General features: G+C 38.1%; 1 protein-coding gene across 1 annotated transcript; it reads right to left on the bottom strand.

Annotated features, from left to right (window-relative positions):
* Positions 1 to 3,743: 3,743 nt before the first annotated feature.
* LOC122663798 (B3 domain-containing protein Os05g0481400) lies at positions 3,744 to 17,948 on the bottom strand. Its single transcript, XM_043859442.1, has 8 exons — positions 17,818 to 17,948; positions 14,402 to 14,467; positions 13,277 to 13,375; positions 12,595 to 12,650; positions 12,347 to 12,506; positions 12,040 to 12,246; positions 4,097 to 4,128; positions 3,744 to 4,037 (listed from the first exon to the last, which is right to left on the bottom strand). The coding sequence occupies exons 1-8, from the start codon at positions 17,905 to 17,907 to the stop codon at positions 4,034 to 4,036; spliced, it is 714 nt and encodes a 237-aa protein (XP_043715377.1). The 5' UTR covers positions 17,908 to 17,948; the 3' UTR covers positions 3,744 to 4,033.
* Between the last annotated feature and the right edge of the window lie 3,198 nt (positions 17,949 to 21,146).

Below are 21,146 nucleotides of genomic sequence, written 5' to 3'. Positions count from 1 at the left end.
TTCACTACTTATTTGAAAGCATCAATAAGTTGACTTTCCAAATGAACTCACCTCATTGTTGCAAATTGCGCGTAGTGCATCATCTGGCTCCAACTTCTTCACTACTTGTTTCACAGCATCAATAAGTTGAGTTTCCAACCCAAGCCTATTGTTATATTGATACTTAGGGTTCAAGTAGTATGCTGAAATATGACATATAGAATAAAGGTATTGTCAAATGCATAGGTAATTAGTAAATAATAATACTATGAATTAGTAAACATAAAACAAATTTACTCACCAGCCTTATGTAGTGGATGCATAAGTTGATTCTCTCAGGGAGCATTTATGATATCTAAGAAGTGTTTGCTACTGCGAGGAGCCACACTATGACACTATCTTTCATCAAGTCTATTGCAAGATATAGGACTGGCATGGTTGGGCCTTTCGTAGAGTCGCAACATGTAGAACTTAACTACGGCTCGAAAACTTTCACTACTTTGCTTAGTTTGGTCCAAGTCCTCGGATGACATCGTTGTTTGTGCTTCCCTCCCATTTGCGCCTTGGAACCCTTCCATTCAAACCACTCCTCGAAGCAAACACGCTTCTCGCCTGCCTTCTTTGTCTTAGTGCTTTTGAGGGCAATGTAGTTGGTGGCAAATCTTGTGATGCCAGGCCTAACCAAGTCACCCCCACATTTTTCCCTCAATAGATTAAGTGCATAGGAGTGGTTGTATACAAAGTTGGAGACTTGTCTTGCACTTTCAACCACAATCTTCACCAACTTTAACTTTCCCATATCTTTTAGCATTAAGTCAATGCAATGGGCTGCACAAGGAGTCCAGAAGAGCCGGTACTTACTATTGTTCATCATCTTCTCACCGACCAGCTTGAAATTACTTCCATTGTCCGTTACAATCTGGACAACATTCTCAATACCCACATCTTTTTCCACTACTTTCTTTAACAATCTGTAAATATATTTTACATCCTTTATCTTTTTGGATGCATCCACAGATTTGAGGAACACTGTCCTCCCATTACAATAAACCATGAAATTGATGATGGACTTTCTTGTAGGCCCAGTCCATCCATCTGCCATTATAGTCACCCCATATGTCTCCCACATATTCCTCATCTCACTAATGTACTCATCAATCTCACTCTTTTGTTGAGGTAGATAAACATTCATTACCTCATATGGGGTGGGGCTCTTGAATCCTGGACCAACCTCTGCAATGGTATCTATCATGGTATCATAATGGGGGCATTGTGCAGTGTTTGTTGGGATGGTATGGTATAACATCCACTTAGCTATTGATTCTTTAACCAATCTCTTCATCCCCTTCCATGCTCCTTTGATTCTGGGTTGACTGCTTCCTTTCTTCTTATGCAATTTAGGATCGGATGTTGATGGTGGTACTGCACTGGTAGAGGTGTTGGGCTGCCCTCACACTTTGTGATCTTTTAAAAGGATTCAAAGTTCTAGACCTCCAGAACTCGCCACCTCCTCCACTACCCCCTACTCTTTGTCTCTGCGATCATCTTGAAAACTTACTCTACTCCTGAAACATCCGCCTAAAATCCCTAGCCTCCTCTGCTGTTTGTATGTCATCAGGTATTGCAATGTCATCATCATCAGAGGAGGAGGAGGAGTCATCATCATTGTATCGTCTTCCTCCTCCCATCGAATTCCTCACTGTATCCTCAAGTTGTTCTCTTATCCTTTGCTAGTCAGCCTTCCTCTTCTTCTTTCCCCTCAAACTATCACCAATCTCCCTGGCTACTTCAGTAGGGACCATATGACAACCTACAACATCTTTAGATCCTCCAGTCAGATGTTGTTTAAGTCTAATAAACCCACCTCCCATAAATTACATGTGACAATAGTTACATATAGATTTTCTCTCATCCCCATCAATGGGAGTACTATGTAACCATGCAATGTCACCCCTATGCTGGCTGGCTGGTCCCTCTTGTTCCTTCTATTCTCTTTGTTCCCTCCGCCCCCTTTGTTGACTACTTTCCCCCACCTTTTGTTTGCCCTTCGCACGTTGTCTATCACGATCAGCCATAATAATACTTGTTTACTGCAATGTAAGTAACACAAATAATTAAAAAACTTAATGTAGATGCACTTCAATTGACACTTTTAGATTACTAATACACTTATATAGTTATTTAATATTTTTCCCCTAACCCTTATATTTTTCACATAATTAAAACCAATTTTTTATATATAATGTTAATATAAGTATTGACCTAACACAACAAAACCAAAAATTAGTAAACATAATATACATGTAATGCATTTCAAAACATATAGAAATAACTTTTATATTTTTTTCATTATTTTTTAAACTTAAAACTCATATTTTTCCTTATTTATTTCTGTTTTTTTAATTTTTTATGTATTTTTCTTAATTTTCAAAAATTAGAATAATTATTTAAGAGCAGAAAAATAAATCCGACACTGTGAAGCCGTAGATCGGCCATTGGTGTCTAACATATATTTAATTCATTACCATCTAAGTCATATTACCCCTAATTATTTCCTATTTTAGTTGTAGGAAAATGAATTTTTAAAACCAGAAAAAAATTACGACACCGTGAGGCTGTAGATCGGCCTCCAGTGTCTAACATATATTAATATCATCAACATTCAACAACATTTGTACAAAGTATTTTTTAAAAAAATAGTTTTAGAGAAATAGAATTTACCTTAAATAATGAAAATAGGCTTGGATGATGAGCTTAGATGACCCTCCGACGTCTTCCCGGCGACAAGGAGCTTCAACAATGCTTGGATGAGGCTTGAAAGGGAGGAAGAAGAGCAAAAAATGAGGAAGAAGAGAGAAAAATAGAGTTTCAGCAGCTCTCGGTCGAAATATCGACCAAGGGCTACGAAATATGGTATAAAATGGCCCCTCACGTGACACTATTTGTCACTTTTTCAATATCTCGCGATATATCGTGAGATCCACGATATTTTGTCGATATATCGACGAAATATTGTATTTTTTGGTTTCGGATTGGTTTCGTATCTCGGATATGTCGAGATATACGAAATTTGACGATATATCGCCGAAATTTCGCGACATTTTAAACCATGCTAACAATAACCTATAGATTCATTCACTTATATACAATGAATCCCTATCCAAGGTGGCTACCACTAAATGGTAGAGATAGTGTTAATCCTTATAACTGATCCAAGTATAATTAAGCACAAATGAGTATAGATCTGTAGACAAGACAACCAACTTCTAAAATAGAAGAGCTATATTGTCATTCAGAAAATTAAAATTCTTCTCCACTTTGAATTCAAAATTATGACTTTAAAAAAAATTCTATATAAACTTGGAAAACATAAATTCTCATTATATTGAGTCAAAAAAAAAGTCTCAAAAAAATTAACCATATTAGAGAACATGTTGCTTAAAGTTTTCTAACTCTATTATCCAAATCATATTTAAAACAAAATATTAGTTTTTTTTTATTATAATTGAAACTTGTGACAAGAAGTCTAGAACTGCAAATGTATTACCAAAGACAAAAATGAACAAAAACGTTTCAATAGCATAATAAAGGAAAACTCACCTAGTAAACTCTCCTTCTAAACAATTTTGTTGACACACACTTCTTTCTAGACAACTTGTTATCATCATCCAGTTGTTGGGGCTTTAAAGAACCACATTTGTCACCATTCTCAACAACTTTTTCCCGTTTAACTTCACTTTTACCACTCACTCCAGCTTTTTTCAGTTTCTTTGGAGAAGCAGATTTGTTTCCTTTCTCAGCTATTTTTTCCTTTTGCACTTCAGCCTCAATTATCACATCTTCTACTTCACTTTCACCATTAACACCAAATTTTTGCTTTTGGTTTTTAGAAGCAGCTCCGTTACCATTGTCACTTTTTTTTCCTTTTTGTACTTTACTTTTACCATCTAATCCAACATTCTGCTGTCGTTTTTGAGAAGCAAATCCTTCATCAGCCTCATTGTCTGTTGCTTTCTCTGCTTTACCATTTCGTTTCGCATTCTCACCATCATTTTTATCGCTTGAGTCATTTCTAAAACCATTCACTTTCTTGTCAAGGATATTTGTGGGATTTTCTTGTCTAAGAATGGATGCTCTCACAATATAAATCTGCACAAGAAACAACAGAGCATATTTCAGTAAATAAAAAATCTATTGAAACAAACCAAAGAGAGATTTGTATGAAGAGTGAGGAAGTAAATGAAATTGATTTGAGGTAGAGCATCTGTCAGTAATATATATGGGTGCAAGTTTGGCCAGTCGAGCCTGCCCAAGCCTACCCTGAGCCTGACAAGGCCTGGGTTGGGCTTTTCAGCCCATGGGCTGGCCAAGGATGAGATTTCCAGGCCCGGGGTCGAGCTGGACAGGTCCTAGGCTAAAGTCCAGGGTCAGCCTAGACCGGCCATATATAAATAAATATATAATGATTTAATACAAATATAAGTGTGTAACACATAATTACATCATATATATTGGGAAAAAGAACCCCGTCAGGGAGTATGTCCTCTCCATATGAAAAGACACCTTTGTCCCCTTGTTTTGACAAGGAGAGAGATAGACACATAGGAGTGCTGGAGTGTGGTCTATGCCACACTCCCAGACAGAAAACTGCTACCAGGGTCATTTAGGGCTAAACCAGCCCAGTCCAGTCCAATGAAGGTTAATCAAGATTGGGTTGGCTAGGCTTGGCTGAGGCCGACATGGATGGGCTTGGGCTGAGATAGTTAGATTTAGGTTAAGGAAGTAAGTAGAAGAGGAGAACAAGTTAGAGGAAGAAGAGGAAGACAAGAGAAGAGGTAAGAGAAGAATATAACAGGTTTTGGTTGTAATCGATTGTGTTGGAGAGACTTCTCCATACACCCTATATTCATTCAATCATAACTAATAGAGAATTACATCCACCTCCCTAGGGAGGTAAAAGAAAAATAAAGAAGAAAAAACAAAATTACATAATAAGGCAACTAGTAATATAACTAGTTCCTAAACTACCCCTATTACATGACTTCTAACACTCCCCCTCAAGCTGGAGAATATATATCATGCATTCCCAGCTTGCTTAGGAAAGAGCTAAATTGAGGAGAGCCAAGAGCTTCGGTGAAGATATCTGCCAACTAATCACCAGTCTTCACAAAAGGAGTACAAATACAGCCAGAGTCTATCTTCTCCTTGATGAAATGCCTATCAACCTCAATGTGCTTAGTACGGTCATGTTGCACTAGGTTGTGGGCAATACTGATGGCAGCCTTGCTGTCACAGTATAGTCTTATGGGTCCTTCAATGTCAAATCGCAGTTCTTAAACAAGTCTCTTTAGCCAGATGAGCTCACACACTCTGCGTGCCATAGCTCTAAATTCTGCCTCGGCACTAGATCTCGCCACAACATGATGTTTCTTGCTCCTCCATGTGACTAAGTTACCTCCCACAAAGGTACAATAGTCGGAGGTAGATCTCCTGTCTGTAATGGAACTAGCCCAATCGGCATCTGTGAAACCTTCCACTCTCAAGTGGTTGTGCCTTTCATACAACAATCCTTTCCATGGAGAAGACTTCAAATACCTTAGAATGCGATACACAGCATCCAAATGGCTACTCTTGGGAGCATGCATGAATTGGCTGACAACTCCCACTGCATAAGAGATATCTGGCTGAGTCATAGAGAGATAGATAAGCTTCCCCACTAGCCTTTGATACTTCCTCGCATCAACAAGAGAAGGACCACAATCCTCTCCTACTTTGTGGTTCTGCTCAATAGGAGAGTTTGCTGGTGTACAGCCTAACATCCCTGTCTCTGTTAACAGGTCAAGAACAAACCTCCTCTGACATATGTTGATTCCTCTCTTGGTCCTTGATACTTCTATTCCTAAGAAGTACTTCAAGGGACCCAGATCTTTGATCTCAAACTGTTGTGCCAAGTAGCTCTTCAATTTACATATCTCAGCTGTATCATCTCCTGTGACCACAATATCATCAACATAAACAATAAGAGCTGTGATAGTACCATTACTCCACTTGGTAAAGAGAGTATGATCAGCTTGGCTCTGGGAGTATCCATTCTTCAGAATAGCCTATCGGAAACGCTCAAACCATGCCTTTGGTGACTGTTTGAGACCATATAGAGCCTTCTTAAGGAGGCACACTTTCCCTTCAGCTGAAGGCATCTTGAAGCCTGGTGGAGTTTGCATGTACACTTCCTCTTCCAAATCACCATGAAGGAAGGCATTCTTCACATCCAGCTGATATAAAGGCCAATCTTTATTGGCATCCAAAGATAAAAGAACTCTTATTAAGTTATGCTTGGCCACAGGGGCAAATGTCTCCTGGTAGTCAATTCCATAGACTTGACTGTACCCCTTGGCCACCATCCTTGCTTTGTATCTCTCAATACTGCCATCAAATTTATACTTGATTGTGTAGACCCATCTACATCCAACTGGGACACGTCCCTTGGGAAGGTCAACAAGTTGCCAAGTACCATTCTTCTCAAGTGCCATCATCTCCTCAGACATGGCTTGTCTCCACTTTGGGTCAGACATAGCATCAATGTCATTCTTGGGAATGGAAGCAGTAGAGAGAACAGTAATAAAGGCAAGGCCTGTAGGAGAAATTGCATCATAGGAAACAAACTGGGATATAGGATTAGTACAAGTTCTTTTCCCTTTCCTAATAGCAATAGGAAGGTCCAAATCAGATGGAGGAGAAGAAATGTCACCTGATTGAGAAGGATGAATCTCAGGATGTGGATCTGGATCTGAAGAGGACTCTTGGTAGGTCTTCTTTCTTGTATTATGCAAGCCTTCACCATTTTTGTATGTAATGTGGTAATCCTTCTCCTTAGCAGAACCACTTTCAACAACCAAATCTATATTCCCCCCTGGTTGATCATCAACCTCAACCACATCTATAGTCCTGTGTTTTCCAATGTCAAGCATAAAAGGAGATGTAGGTAGAGGAGAAAGGAAGAAATCCTCAATAGCCTGTTCACTCCTACAATTCTCCCCCTTAGAAATGATACATCGGCTGGAAAAAGGATGATAATACTTGTACCCCTTGGTAGTAAAAGAGTACCCAAGGAAGAGACACTTGAGAGCTTTGGGGTCAAGTTTAGTGCGAGCAGATTTGTTAACATGCACATAACTAACATAGCCAAAGACTCGAGGAGGAAGAGAAAAAGCAAAGGCCTTGGGAGATAAGATGTCCAAGGGAGATTTGAAATTAAGAAGCTTGGTAGGCATACGATTGATGAGAAAGGAGGCAGTAAGAAGAGCAGTGGACCAGAAGGTCTTGGGAACATGCATGCCAAACAATAGACTACGGGTGACCTCCAGAAGATGGCGATTTTTCCTCTCAGCAACCCCATTTTGTTGGGGCGTGTCAACACACGCTAGCTGATGGATAATGCCATGAGTAGTAAAGAAGGTTTGAAGACCACCAAACATATACTATCCCTCTTTATCAGATCGCACAATTTTGATGCGGGTCTCAAATTGAGTAAGGATCATTTGGTAAAAATTCTGAAAGGCATTACAAACATCACTCTTATGCTTCAAAAGTATAGTCCATGTGGCACGGGAAAATCATCAACAAATGACACAAAGTTACGAAAGCCAAATAAAGAAGTAATAGGGGAAGGACCCCAAACATAAGTATGCACAATATGAAAAGGAGCAACAGCTCAATAGATGAAAATAAGTGAGGCAATTGTTTCTTCATTACTACAAAAGATGGATGGCCAAGACGGCGATGCCATAACATAACAGAATCCACAGAACTACTATCATTGCGACCACACACATAGGAATGAGCTATGGGCAAAAGCAGTTCAAAAAAGTAGAGGCCTTGTTCCTCACGTCCACTACCAATAATCCTCTTCGTTACCAAATCCTGAAAAAGACAGTGAGAAGGAAAAAAATTGACACAATAGTTGAGAGATTTAGTCAAATGACTCACAGATAAAAGATACAGTGTAAGGTTAAGGACATGAAGAACAGAAGAGAGGGAAATAGATGATGTCACAAGCATATTACCCTTACCAGATATGCAGGAAAGGGAGCCATCAACTATCCTAACCTTGTCCTTACCAGAGCAAATGCTATAGGAATCATAATAATGAGACATACCAGTCATGTGGTCCGTGGCACCCGAGTTAATGACCCAAGACTGGGCAACAGTGGAAGCTGACGTGGAGACCTGCAAAGTTGAGGATGATGAGGATCTAGCAATACTAGATGTAGAAGATGTACTCAACTGTGACACAACCCTGCGAACCACTGCATCCATAAAGGTGGAGTCATCCTGTGGGGCATTAGCCTCAGTTGTCACGGAATGAGCTCGAGCTCCCCCTCTACGGCCACCACGACCACGCATACCAGGAGGACGACCATGGAGAGACCAACACCTATCCTTGGTGTGTCCAGTGCATCCACAATGATCACATTTAAATCTGTCTCGCCCAACTCCACTGGCACCAACTATCTTCACAGTACTAGCTCCCTCACGATTAGGCCCTGGGCCTCTACCACCTCCACGGGTGTCTCGAACAGAACCAGAATTGAGGGCAGACCTCTAATGAGATTATGCAAGTGCTGGTGCCATAGTAAGCCGCCGAGTCTCCTCACTCTATAGGTAACTGCAAACCTCACTAAGAGAAGGGAGAGGAGACCGGCCTAACAGTTGGAGTCTAACTGGCTCATAGTCAGGATTCAAACCACCAAGTAAAGAGAAGACACGCTCCTTTTCAAGAGTTTGATACACCTTAGCCTCATCCTCTAGGTTGGTCAAATGAAGGTCTCTGTAGTGATCATACTCCTCCACAAGACTAAGGAACACACTGTAGTACTCAGAAATAGTGTTGTCACCTTGCTTCAATGAGTGAATTTTTTTATGGAGCTGATAGACTTTGGCAGTGTCACCTACTCTGTCAAAGGCTACAGAGGCACTATCCCAGATAGCTTTGGCAGTTTCCTTCCTTATAAATCTTCTCCCAATCTCAGGCTTCATGGAGAAGATCAACCATGTCATAACAGCGGAATTTTCGGTCTCCCATTTATCAAAAGTGGGAGAACTAACCTCTGGAGCCTTGATAGTGCCTGTGATATATCCAACTTTTCCCCTACTCCTAAGGGAAAGTCTCAAAGAGTGTGACCAATCCAAGTAATTGGTACCATCGAGTTTCACAAAGGAAATCTATTGGTGAGTATTCTCATAAACCAACTGAGGAGTTGTTGAAGGAGGCTGTGAATTAGCCGAGCCAAGCTCAGAAGACTCTATACCAGCCATCATGTAAGGGAAATGGTACTTGACCATAAACCAGATAAAAAACAACAAGTGGGGAGTATAAACTCAACCCAAATAGGGATTCCCAATACAAAAAACAGAAATTCCAGCTAGGATGAAGCTTCACCCTAACACTCTCTCCGGAGTAAAATAGCTTAAACAAGCTTCAAGATTGCAAATACAGATATGCATAATCATCTCTCAACCAAACAAGAAATTCAAAGTACCCTAAATGCAAAAACAACATTATCGGGTTTACCTGGGCAGAAAAAGAACACCACAAAACTGAGTTGTGCTCAATAAGGAGATTCATCCATCAATAAAGGACACCAGAGGCAGAGAGAGGATCCTTTTACGATCCTAACGGGCTACTCCAACCACCAAGTCCATCCCCAAATAAGGAGGAACCAAGGTTTGCAACTTGCAACAATGGAAATCTGGGCAGAAACTTGATCCTGCAAAAAGGGGTTGTGCTCAGATTGGGTCTTCAAGCAGCAAGAGGAAGCACAAGTCACTTAAATAACACTCTTGGGCGATTCTAGTGAGCTATTCCAAGCCTCAAACCCATGCTAGAAGAAGAAGATACAGAGACTGCAATGGAAGGCTGGCGGTAATCCTAGCACAGATTAGAAAAAGAGAAAAAACACATTATTTTCTCTCATTCTTTCTTTCTCTCTTTCTAATCCACGATTCTGCCAACATTTTTTTAAAGAAGAATAAAACTACCCTAAAAAGACCTGAATACCCCCACAGTATTCTGGATTACATATTCCAACACTCCCCCTCAAGCTAGATTATACAAATAAGCAAAGAAAGAAGATCTAACTTGAACTAAAGAAAAAATAACTCCTAATAATACGAACACTCCCCCTCAAGTTGGCGCATATAAAGTACTAATGCCCAACTTGAACAAAAAAAGGGGAAAACACCAAGTTGTAGCAGAATCCAGCTTGCCAGATGAATGCAGCTCCCAAATAAACCTACAAGAACTTGAAAAAACTAGGTCTTCAAAACCTGGGCAGACTTGAACAACAAACTTTCACCAATCTTTAACAGTTGTCCAATGATGAATCTCTGACTGATAATCTTGAAGATAAGCAACTAGGGCAGCAAGCAGATGAATCAAGCAGCAAAAAAGATCAAGCAGTGGAAAAAATCAACCCAACTGTAGAACCTCATATAGGCAGGCAATAACCAAACATCTTCAATACTTTAATACTTCAATCTCTCTGTCTTTCATTCTCTCTTTCTCTCTTTCTAACCCACGATTCTGCTAACATTTTTTTAAAGAAGAATAAAACTACCCCAAAAAGACCAAAATACCCCAACAGTATTCTGGACTACATATTCCAATACTCCCATTTTCACTATTTATTCCGTAACACCCTGCACGTGTGTCATGAATATTTTATTATTATTTAGATGGTCTGGAATGAGTAAAATGATTACTTTACTCATTCAATTTGGAAGTCTTGATCCAACTCAAAAGGATAGATTCATATCAAAAAGAGGTTGACAATAAGTTCTTTCAAAATTGACTATTTGCCCCTCTGTTAGGGATGTTCCGGAAATGTTTGTGATCGAGTAAATAGCTTTTCACCTCAAGTTTCTTCACCCCCTCTAGTACTTAGGAGATCATATTCCACCAACTGCATGTACGATTCCGGTAGCAGTTTTCCAACAATTATTTAACCACCTCAGCATCAGAATCAAAATCTGTCCTCTTCACCTTGATTTATATGATGAACTAGAATTTCGTGAAGCCCAGCAAATTCCAGCATCTAGTATGCAGTTCAAAGGGGTCAATATTATAAGGCATGGTAAACTACTACACAATAAAGGTAGACCTGCTATTCTTCAATGGTCAACTCCATATTGAGGATTCCATGGATTGGTAACTTAAAGTAACTCCTTAAGTACATCATCACCAAAAGAGAAGAAACTCAAGCTAGTAGCACATAAGCTTAAGGGAGGTGCATCAACCTTGTGGGATCAATTACAAATGACACACACACATACAAAAACCACAAATCAGGTCCTGCCCATGTTAAAAAACAAATTTCTAAGGCCTAATTCCTTTCGCATGACTACTATAGTGAAACTTGATCCAACAGAATTTGGCAAGCCAACAATTGAGAACCAAAGATTAATGGGGCGACTTCAGATAGTGATATCGTTCAAAGGGAATCATTCTGGATTAATGTAAAGGAGATATTGGGGTTTATGGAATCAATCATTGGAGTTCTTCGGTTGGTAGACTGTAATATGGCTACTTCAGGGTACTTGTATGAAGCCATGGAAAGAGCAAGAGAGGTATTAGAAAAGCTTAATGAGAGAGAACCTCGTATGGCCAGATTTTGAGATTTTTTACACAACAATGAATGAGAATATTTTAGGTGCCATCCACTATGTTGTTGCCATTCTTAATCCAGCTTACTTTTGTAGTGCCAACAAGGCTCCTGAAATGAAAGATGCATTAGAGTTCATTGGTGATGTGGTGTTTCACCTAATGAAAGGGCTGTTTATTATAGACAATCGGCAAAATATGAAACTTGTATCTATAATGGTCTGCACTCTTTAGCTTTCTCAGAGAGTAGTAACCATTAAGCTTACCTCCATTGGTTTTCCCTAAGGTGTGAAAGTGCTGTATATCAATCATGATGGAAGTTTCAAATAAAATCAGGTGCAAGAGGTACAAACAACCATAATCAACACCATAAGAATAAAATATGTGAAATCAGTTCCTACCTTAAATCTTGTTGGCTCAGATAGTTCAAAAACTAATGCATCTCCATCATCCAATTTGTGGTCTAAGGCAAATCCTCTCCAACCCCCACTAAGTCCTTGTCTACTCCCAATGTAGATTGCATCATATTCTGAGCCATCCTCATCCTCCAAAATCATATTTACATCCTTTGAAGGAAGATGGTCTTTGCAAAACTTCGAAGGAAGCCCCTTCAGATACACAGACAATGGATAATTGCATTTGGTATTTTTATATGGATAATATTCCACTTGCTAGTACTTGAACAAAACTTCCTATAATGCAACTTACCAGCCAAAAACAACTGTAGACATGTGATCGAACCATTGATTTAACGAAACAAGGATTTTTAGATCCCATGTTACTCTGAAGCATCTCTGCATTGCGAAATGCACAGTCTCGTTCTTCATTAGAAGCGAATTTTACTTCATTGGCTGGTCTTCCAAGGTAGCTGAAATTAAATAGGAATAAAAAACTCAAGGAAACTCAAAAGAAAATTATATAAATTGAATAAGAAACCAATGTAGCACAAATTCAACCTTTTCCATGAACTTGGCTTTGACCTTTTGCGTGGAGTTGGAAGGCCTATGTCAGGCTATAAAGAAACAATTAAGAAGGATAAACTTTAGAATTTAATTTGAAATAACTCCTAAACCGACAAGGAAAAGTGGAAAACCAAAAGAAATCGTGAAATAGTGCAAACAAACACAGAACATCAGTCCCCATATTCAACCTAACTAATCCTTACAACCACTAGGGGACAGCTGCGCTAATCCTGTTACACTATTCCACTGTATTGGAAGAAGAAACTCAGAAAATTTGGATTATTTGTACATAAAATACCAACAAACGATGAAAGCAGTAAATGGCAAGAGACGGTTAGAAATGTATCTAGCCCTTCGGTTAGTATGCCTTAAAGTTGTTTGACAGAGTGATATTGCCACAGCCATGGAAATACTGAGAACATACTTTCTATCTTTTATGATTCTAAATTTCTAATATCCTGGAATAGAAAATCAGTAAGTTTATCATATTCGACAAAACTGATTAACAAATACAGTTTAGACCACAAATTTAACAGACAAAATAAAAGCTATTATTGTTCTCCACTTTTTTTTTCCTTTTTTCCCTTTTTTCCCATCTTCCTAGATAATGTTTTTTAAGTAGCTTTAGCATTTAAAGATGCTTTTCTTCTGAACAGATTGAGAGGATGGCACTTACTGCATCAGAATAAGAAGGAACCAGGTTCCTTGCTCGTGAAGAACGTCTCAGCTCTAACATGTCGATGCTTCTATTTGGTTTGGGCTTTGCACGATGTTGCTACACCAAAAAGAAATATATATAAAGAATGTTATTAAGTAGAAACTTCTTAACAAGTAATGATTGGAGATTTCAGTTTCTCATGGGTGAGTCGATGTTGGGGTAAAACAAGATTCAACCTTATCCATAAAACGGTTGAACAATATTTGAGGAGGGCCTTACAAATATGTACATCACCTAAAGAGGGCTAGGATCACCTTTGGTGTCTCTCGTTTTTATACTAAATATTAATTTAGTTTCAATTGACATTAACAAATTTTATTCATCAAACATTGAATAGAACTGACAATAATATTGCAATCAAATTAAATGTATGTACTTTGGTATCAACAAATTTTGTTACATCCTTCTTGGTTTTATGAGGATGCTTAGATAACTTTTGTTAATTCGAATGATATATTATAAAAAGACAAAAAGAAAAAGAAAATAGAAGGGAAAAGTTACGGATCACCAATGTGGCGATCCTTCAAATGGAACTAACAGCAAATGCCCCTTGTCCAGGATAATGCTAGCAATTCCAACCATTGGGTAGACAAGTCAAGGTTTGGATTAACCAGGTGTCAAATTTCAACCACGAATTCAATCATTTATCCTCCCTTGTAACCCCCACATGTACATAGTTGTCATGGCGTGTAGACAACCCAAGGCATCGGAGGGGGCCTGAATGCAAGGCGCCCAAGGTGCCTGGATGCCTTGACAACCATGCACATGTATGTTCTTGTACCCCTTGTAGTCCCATGAACCCGCTTCACGTTCCTGGATTTTTTTTCAATGTTTTGTTTTGCCACCTAGCCAACTCGGATTGGGGTAAAACTTTGACATGTGGGCAGGAGACCTTGGATCAAACTGTCCACAAAATATGGGCCCATTGGAGCTACTATGTGGCAGATATTTGATGACAGGTGTGACTTCGTATTATCACCTGTGGGTGTCCCATAGGCCATAACAACACCCGATAGAGAAAAAGAAAACAATAACTCTGTAGTGTTAAAATAATGGAGGAGGGGAAGTGGAATTTGAACTTACTGGGGACTTCTTTACAGAGTTTGTGACCTCCGATAAGCTTTTTGAGATCTTCAAAATACCCAAATCCTTCAACTCAAAAAATAAATAAAAAACATTAATAAAAATAAAGCAATGTTGTCACAAGCACAAGAAGCACACAACTTGAGTTGCAAGGCTCAACCATTCTGCCTTGCCCAAGTACCATGAGCAAGGCTTCAATAACACACTCACCTTTTGCACTTATTCCAACCTGGGGCAAGGCAAGGCAAACCAGACAAGAGCCTCATTATTTTCTTGATTGTCAAGGATAAGAATGGTGGTTTATTTGCGCTTTGATGGCTTCTAGCTTTTATCATTTACTGTTCTATGATGTGTTTGCAATTAATTAAAAGTTAAGTGTATGTAGAAAAGAAATGTTATGTGGAGATTTTTTTAAATCATAATATATTTTTTAAGCTCCATGAAATTATATGATTGGCTACAAATTGTTCATAGTATGAGCATTTGAGATCTGAATGATCCCTGATTGAAATTTATGGTCTGCTTGAGAGCCTAGTGCACTTGGTGAAATAGAACAGAGCTGCACAAATTGATTAAAGGTTGACCGTTGAAAATTGATTGACCACCGCAGGCTAGTAGCCCAGCCCAGTTAAGTCTCCAGTTAAATCTTCCTCCAACTAGTCCTTTTTATTCTTCTTGCTTCTGCTATTCTTCCCCTTAACTCTTTCATGCTTCTCCATTTTTTCCCTTTTCTTTTTTCTCTTGTGCAAACAACCTAACTCTCCTCTGTCATTTGACGACATCTATAGGAGGGCTGTTCAAATAACCACAGCAGTGCTCTGTTTGTTTGACCAGACTCTAGGGGAGGGAGGCTCTTCTATTTCTTCTTCTCATTATCATAGTTGTCAAGGCACTGCCTAGGCGTCCAGGCGATTTTGTAAGGGTCTAGGCGAGAGGTCCCTTGCATGGGTTTTATTGGTATCGAACCTGGTTCTGGCACTTAGTTATGCCAAATATCACTTAAGTGAATATTTATATATTTGGTATTTCATTTACTTAAGATATTATTCAAAAATAAGCAAATACCCCCTATTTGAATCCAATAAAAATATTTAAAAAATCAAATTCCAAAAGGATAAAATGTCAACCCCCCCCCAGTTCAAGAACAAAAACTAGATTTTCGATGGTACATGAAATTTTCAACTTTCTAAAGTTTGGGTTTTCTCAAGCCTAAAAATTCTATAAATCTTAATATGGTAAAACATTGCTAAAAAACAAAAGTGCGGTAAAATATTCATTTGTTTTGATACCTAAAAAAATATTTTCATTCAGAGCAATTTTGACAACATTCACGCATACCAAAGAAGGTTTGACTGGAACATAACTTCTTCAATATAAATCAGATTTAAGCAATTTTGGATTTGTTGGAAAGCTGGTTTTGTGCTCTACCTAATACTAAAACTCTCATGTAAAAATAAAATCATTTGACTAGTCAAACTTCTTAGAGAACAAGAACATTTCTCTAAAATCTAAATCGAGAGCAATTTAATTATTTATAGATAAGATCACATTTTCTAAGAATAGTATAAACCAAATGTGAGATTAGTATAAACCAAATGTATGTTTGATTGTTTCAAACTTCCAATAACTTGCTTCTTCAATTTTGTTGTCTTCTAGTTCTATAATGATTTTTGATGACTTGATGTGGCTTAATATTGATTTTTTATGACTTCATGTATCTTAATGTTGATTTTTTATGACTTGATGGGGTTTAATGTTGAGCTTTTATGACTTGAGGTGGCTTAATGTTGATTTTTTATGAAATAAGGTATATATTGTAGCATACTAAAATATTGTAGCATAATAAATAATGTTAGAAGGGGGGGGGGAATAAAAAATAACACTTAGGGGCGCCTTGTCGCCTAAACGCTTAGACACCCCTCCACCGCCTTGGGTCGGCTTGCCGCCTTCACAACTATGCTCATTATTGTGGTCCTGCACTTCTTCTCTTCTTTTTCCCTTTTATCTCCTCACCCCTCCTCCCCCTCCCCCTCCCTGTAAACGGTCAAACTCTGCTCTGCTCATTTTATCACACGCCTTTGAGGGCAGGGGTGTTACTTCATTTAGTTAGCCAGTGCCGCAATAGGGAAGGCTTTACTCAAACAATCGGACTTTGCTTTGTTTATTTGGCAAGACCACTCAGGGAGGTTCTGTTCAAACGACCAGAATGCTCTGTTCATGTGGTTAAATACATTGCACCTCTTTACTTGTGTTCTGCTTATTAAATCAAGAAATTAGGGAGACTTCTGATGCTTTAATGAATGCTGCAATAGAGGCTGACAAAAAGAATTCTACTGATGGAAAACCTATACTATGGAAGACTGAAGGGTTGAAGAGCAAAACTTCAAGGCTAAAGCATAAGACATAATATCAGGAATAAATAATTAAGTTCCTGATATTATGTCTGATGCTTTAATGAATGCTGCAATAGAGGCTGACAAAAAGAATTCTACTGATGGAAAACCTATACTATGGAAGACTGAAGGGTTGAAGAGCAAAACTTCAAGGCTAAAGCATAAGACATAATATCAGGAATAAATAATTAAGTTCATAAACTTATATGGAGAGACACATCTTGGTATAACAGATGTGCAGTATGAAGCCATTGTTTCTTATATAGACCTTTTAGTCGTATGGTGTTACTAGCATCACTAATGTATATGTTATGAATGGATGATAAGCTGATGGTTTCATGTTACTAGCATGCACTTCACTTTTTGACTTTCACCTTAGGCCATCTGCAGGCCAATGCACCTTGTTTACAATTTTTGCCTTTGAAAACATTAAAATAAAGCAGAGGAGAGGTTAATAACTGTAGAGACCGGCACTGGAACCACATATCATTCAAAAGGAACAAAGGGATTCTCTTGGTCCATATCTTCAATGTAACAACCATTTTATTCTCATCATTTGAATATCACTAGAAAAACTATTTAAGATACAGTTAGGTTATATACTTCCAAATCCACCTCTCCGAAAACCAAATAAATATTTAAGAAATGAGTTTATTATTCTTTCACTAATTTGATAACTTGCAGCTAACTAACAGAGTTACAGCAGAAAAACGAACTGCACCAGCATGGACAATTAACAGATAGTTTCCAAAATCCAAGAAAGTTCAGAGTTCGACCTCCGTAATCTTTAGCTAACATACTGCATTAGAGAACCCAGAAGAGAGAATCCATCATCCATTAAAAAAACAACTTCAAAACCCTAAAACCCTAAACGCCATAACTTGGATTCCATTAAGTTTCAGACTTCTTTTAAGAAAACCATAGGTGGGATTGTGGCTTAAAAAAGGTACGAAAAAAAAAAGAAGTTGAAATAGAGAAGTTAGAGAGGCAAGCAGAAAGGAAAATAAAGTTAAATAGGATCACCTCAAAACGCTTCTGGTTATCTTGGAGGCGTCGTTTGCGGGATTCTTCATAGGTGTTGATTTCTTGACTTCTTGTGGAGGTTTTGGCCATTGCTGGAGTGGATTAAGTAGAAGGGGTTTAGCAAGAGCAAATGAACTACTGCTAATCCAATGTATGGACTGAATGTTGGAAGTAGCAAAAACGAGTGATACAGGTTTTGGCCATTGCGCCTTTTTTTTTCAAATTTTGAATTTGATCTAAAGATATTATCATAAACAATGGGAACCTTAAGGGTGAGACCGTGAGAGTGTCTAAGCAGGGCGGCAGTGCTAGGAGGAGAAATTGACATGTGGCAGTTCGAACATCCATTGGTCCGAGTTCAATGGCTTATATTGAGTTTGGATTGTTGGATGATACAGATCCCAGGTGTTGATATCTCCACCTAACACTCAGCATTACACAGCTTTAAGAATTGCAGAGGATTAAAATCAATCTAAATTTCCTATCTGTTTTTTTCCCCCTTAATTTGGGTCCTATAGTAGGGCAATTGTGCATGAACCATTTGTTTTACATGTTACTTTCCCATGTTTAGAAAGGCAAAAGGGGTACATGTTACATTCCCAATCCATATGTTTAGAAAGGCAAGAGGGGTGGAAATTTATGGGATCCAGCTCCTCTCCAGGGAGCTTAGCGCGAGGGAGTGCTCAAGGGGCATCTAGTGGCTCGGTTGTGCTGCACACATCTCGGCACGTCCAGCCTAATGGTTGAGATGTGTGTGGTACAATGCCCCTTGAGCACTCTCTGAAGAGGAACTCGATGCAAATTTATGAGGGTTGAGTCCCACGTATTGTGAGTTGGATTGACCCAAAACATAAAAAGAGGAAAGAAATGATGGAATAAGTACTTTCTAGTTAGGTGGGATTTGATGAAATATAAGAAATGAGGGTGGATGGGAGAAATATAGATTGAACATGAGGAATATTTATTTGAGTTTATACCAAAAGAGAGATTAACAGCATCACTGAATCCCTAGCAAAGACGGCGCCATTGGTGACGTATACGACGGTGTGGCCCAATTCCGATCCGTGATTAGAGAAGATGTATTCTACTACTGCCATGTGTACTTCACGTCTAGTATCAATAAACGTTTTCTCTACCAAATAAATTAGTAAGACTTTGGAAGTGAATGGGTGGGAATAAATGAACTAGGATGCCACAACACCAGAAAAGAAAAATCACATTTAATGAGGTTCCACGATACGTTTCTCACTCTACCTACTAAAACACTCCTACTTATGGTAATATGTTGGAAATAAATACAAGTTTCTCACCTCTTTTTTCCATCTCATTTTTTTTCCATCAAATAAACAGGGCCTAATAAAGGGAAAAAGAAGGTTGTCAAGTTGTGTGGCACTTACACATGGACACCAGAAGGGCAAATGATTGCGGCACCATCATGAAATGTAAAATCTCGTCCTGTTGGATGCCCCCACTTGTGCTTTCATGGCAAGGACCATGCAACCTAACAACGATTCTCTTCCCCTACTTTAAATATTATCATGTGTATACTGAGTGGATGATATTGTTAATTTGAATGTCATGTTTGGATCAGCATCTCATATATATTGATATATGCCTTGTGGTGTTGGATTCCGGTTTCACAGTCCATATTTGCAATGTGTTTCAGGGGTTTAAGGACATAAGAAGACTCCAGAATAATTGAGCTATATTTGATAGTCAATAGGAGACATGAGGCCAACGATGTTTTAGTTGGCATATATTTTTTGCATTTCAAAGATATTAGAACTATAATTTAAAATATTTTTTTTACATTCTTAATTTTAAACTGAACATTATTTGGGTTTCAAATTTGGTTGATACTGGATATTCCTTTTATTTCAATTCAATTATTATTGTTAGATTTCATAGCTAGTTTGTTACCTCTAATTTTAAAGAAATTTTTTAAAATCATTTTCTACTAAAATAGTTAGTTTTTAGTATGGTAACAACAGATTTTAAACCAAAGTGATCTCCTATAAATCCCACTTACCTGCGACATCTTAGAATAGGTCATATTGGAGTAGAAATGATAAATAGGCTGACAAGAGATTGACCTTTAGAAAGTCTAATTAAAAGTTCAACCCTATCCAACTTGTGAATCTTGCTTATAAAGAAAAATAGCTAAGAAACCATTTCTCATAATGGTGTGTTGGGACTTTATCCATTCTGATGTTTGTAAACCCATAAATATTCAGGCCCATTACATATATGAGTATTTTATTATCCAAAATCAAAAACCTTAGAAAAATTCAAATTTTTTTTTTTACTCCCAAGAAGCCTTGGAAGCAATTGGGATGAGATTTAAGACTACAAAAGGCTTACACCTAACAATCCTTCTCGTTGTATGAAATTCAAGAGCCAACACTCAATGTGCTAGGGTCGACACTAGATGAAGATAAGTCGACCGACTATCAACCAGCTCTCAGGCGATGTCAACGGGTCTTCATTAATCGATGGCACGCCTTCTATGTGACCAAATAAGGTGTCTACACCAACTAGTATATGAAGACACCAAAGATGCTACATTAACCAATGTGGAATTATTTTTAATACCCCTCATGCGTAGGAAGAATGACTAAACACATTGAAAGACACATATGAGACATGTAGCTAGGTGGAATGACCGTATACGTAGAAACATACACATGACTTATTTGATATCATATTAGATTCCAATCTCAAAGCTTTAACTACTAGGTGGAGGGGCCCAACTAGTTTATGAAGACACCCAAGGTCCAGACTGACCGATGTGAGATTATTCCCAATATTCCATGTGGATAAGATGATTTGACATTGATCGTAACATTGTATGATAACAAATCCCTTGGACAAATTTGTTAGACCATCTCAACCATTTTTAAATTTGAGATTAAAATTTTATTACATTTTGGGACATTTGAGTATAAACTAATAAGTCCTAAAAATTTGAGAAGTGAGAATATAAATATGTTTCTCATTTTAAATGGTCCAATGTAGTTCAAGATTAGTCATGTATCGCAAATTTCCAATCTATGTTTAGGCATATGGAGAAATCAAATTATAGACAAACTTGGGACATGATTGCGGAGGCTATGCAATATGTTATCAAAATTTTGACCTCTACCTACCTGCCATGTGAATTGCAAATTAATAATTGTGCTGGTATCAAATGAGATGCAAAATCTTGCAAAACTATTGGTTATGACTCACGTTTATGATAGAATTTAAGATTTACCTTCTTTTAATAATTTTGTAGGACCTGTTTTTCTTTAATTCTTTTTTTTTTTTCAAACAATTTATTACCTTTCAAA

This window comes from Telopea speciosissima, chromosome 6 (genome assembly GCF_018873765.1).
Source record: "Telopea speciosissima isolate NSW1024214 ecotype Mountain lineage chromosome 6, Tspe_v1, whole genome shotgun sequence".
Lineage (NCBI taxonomy): Eukaryota > Viridiplantae > Streptophyta > Magnoliopsida > Proteales > Proteaceae > Telopea > Telopea speciosissima.
Note: the sequence above shows the minus strand (reverse complement) of the source record. Positions and strands in the feature narration are given on the sequence as shown.

Bases quoted from the DNA above. Each gene is read 5' to 3' on its own strand.
- LOC122663798 (XM_043859442.1), bottom strand. From the start codon at position 17,907: ATGGCCAAAACCTCCACAAGAAGTCAAGAAATCAACACCTATGAAGAA. The intron at 12,651-13,276 runs GTAAGTGCCATC...GTTTCTTTATAG, and splicing joins TTCCTTCTTATTCTGATGCA to CCTGACATAGGCCTTCCAAC. The intron at 12,507-12,594 runs GTTGAATTTGTG...ATTTAATTTCAG, and splicing joins AAGCCAAGTTCATGGAAAAG to CTACCTTGGAAGACCAGCCA.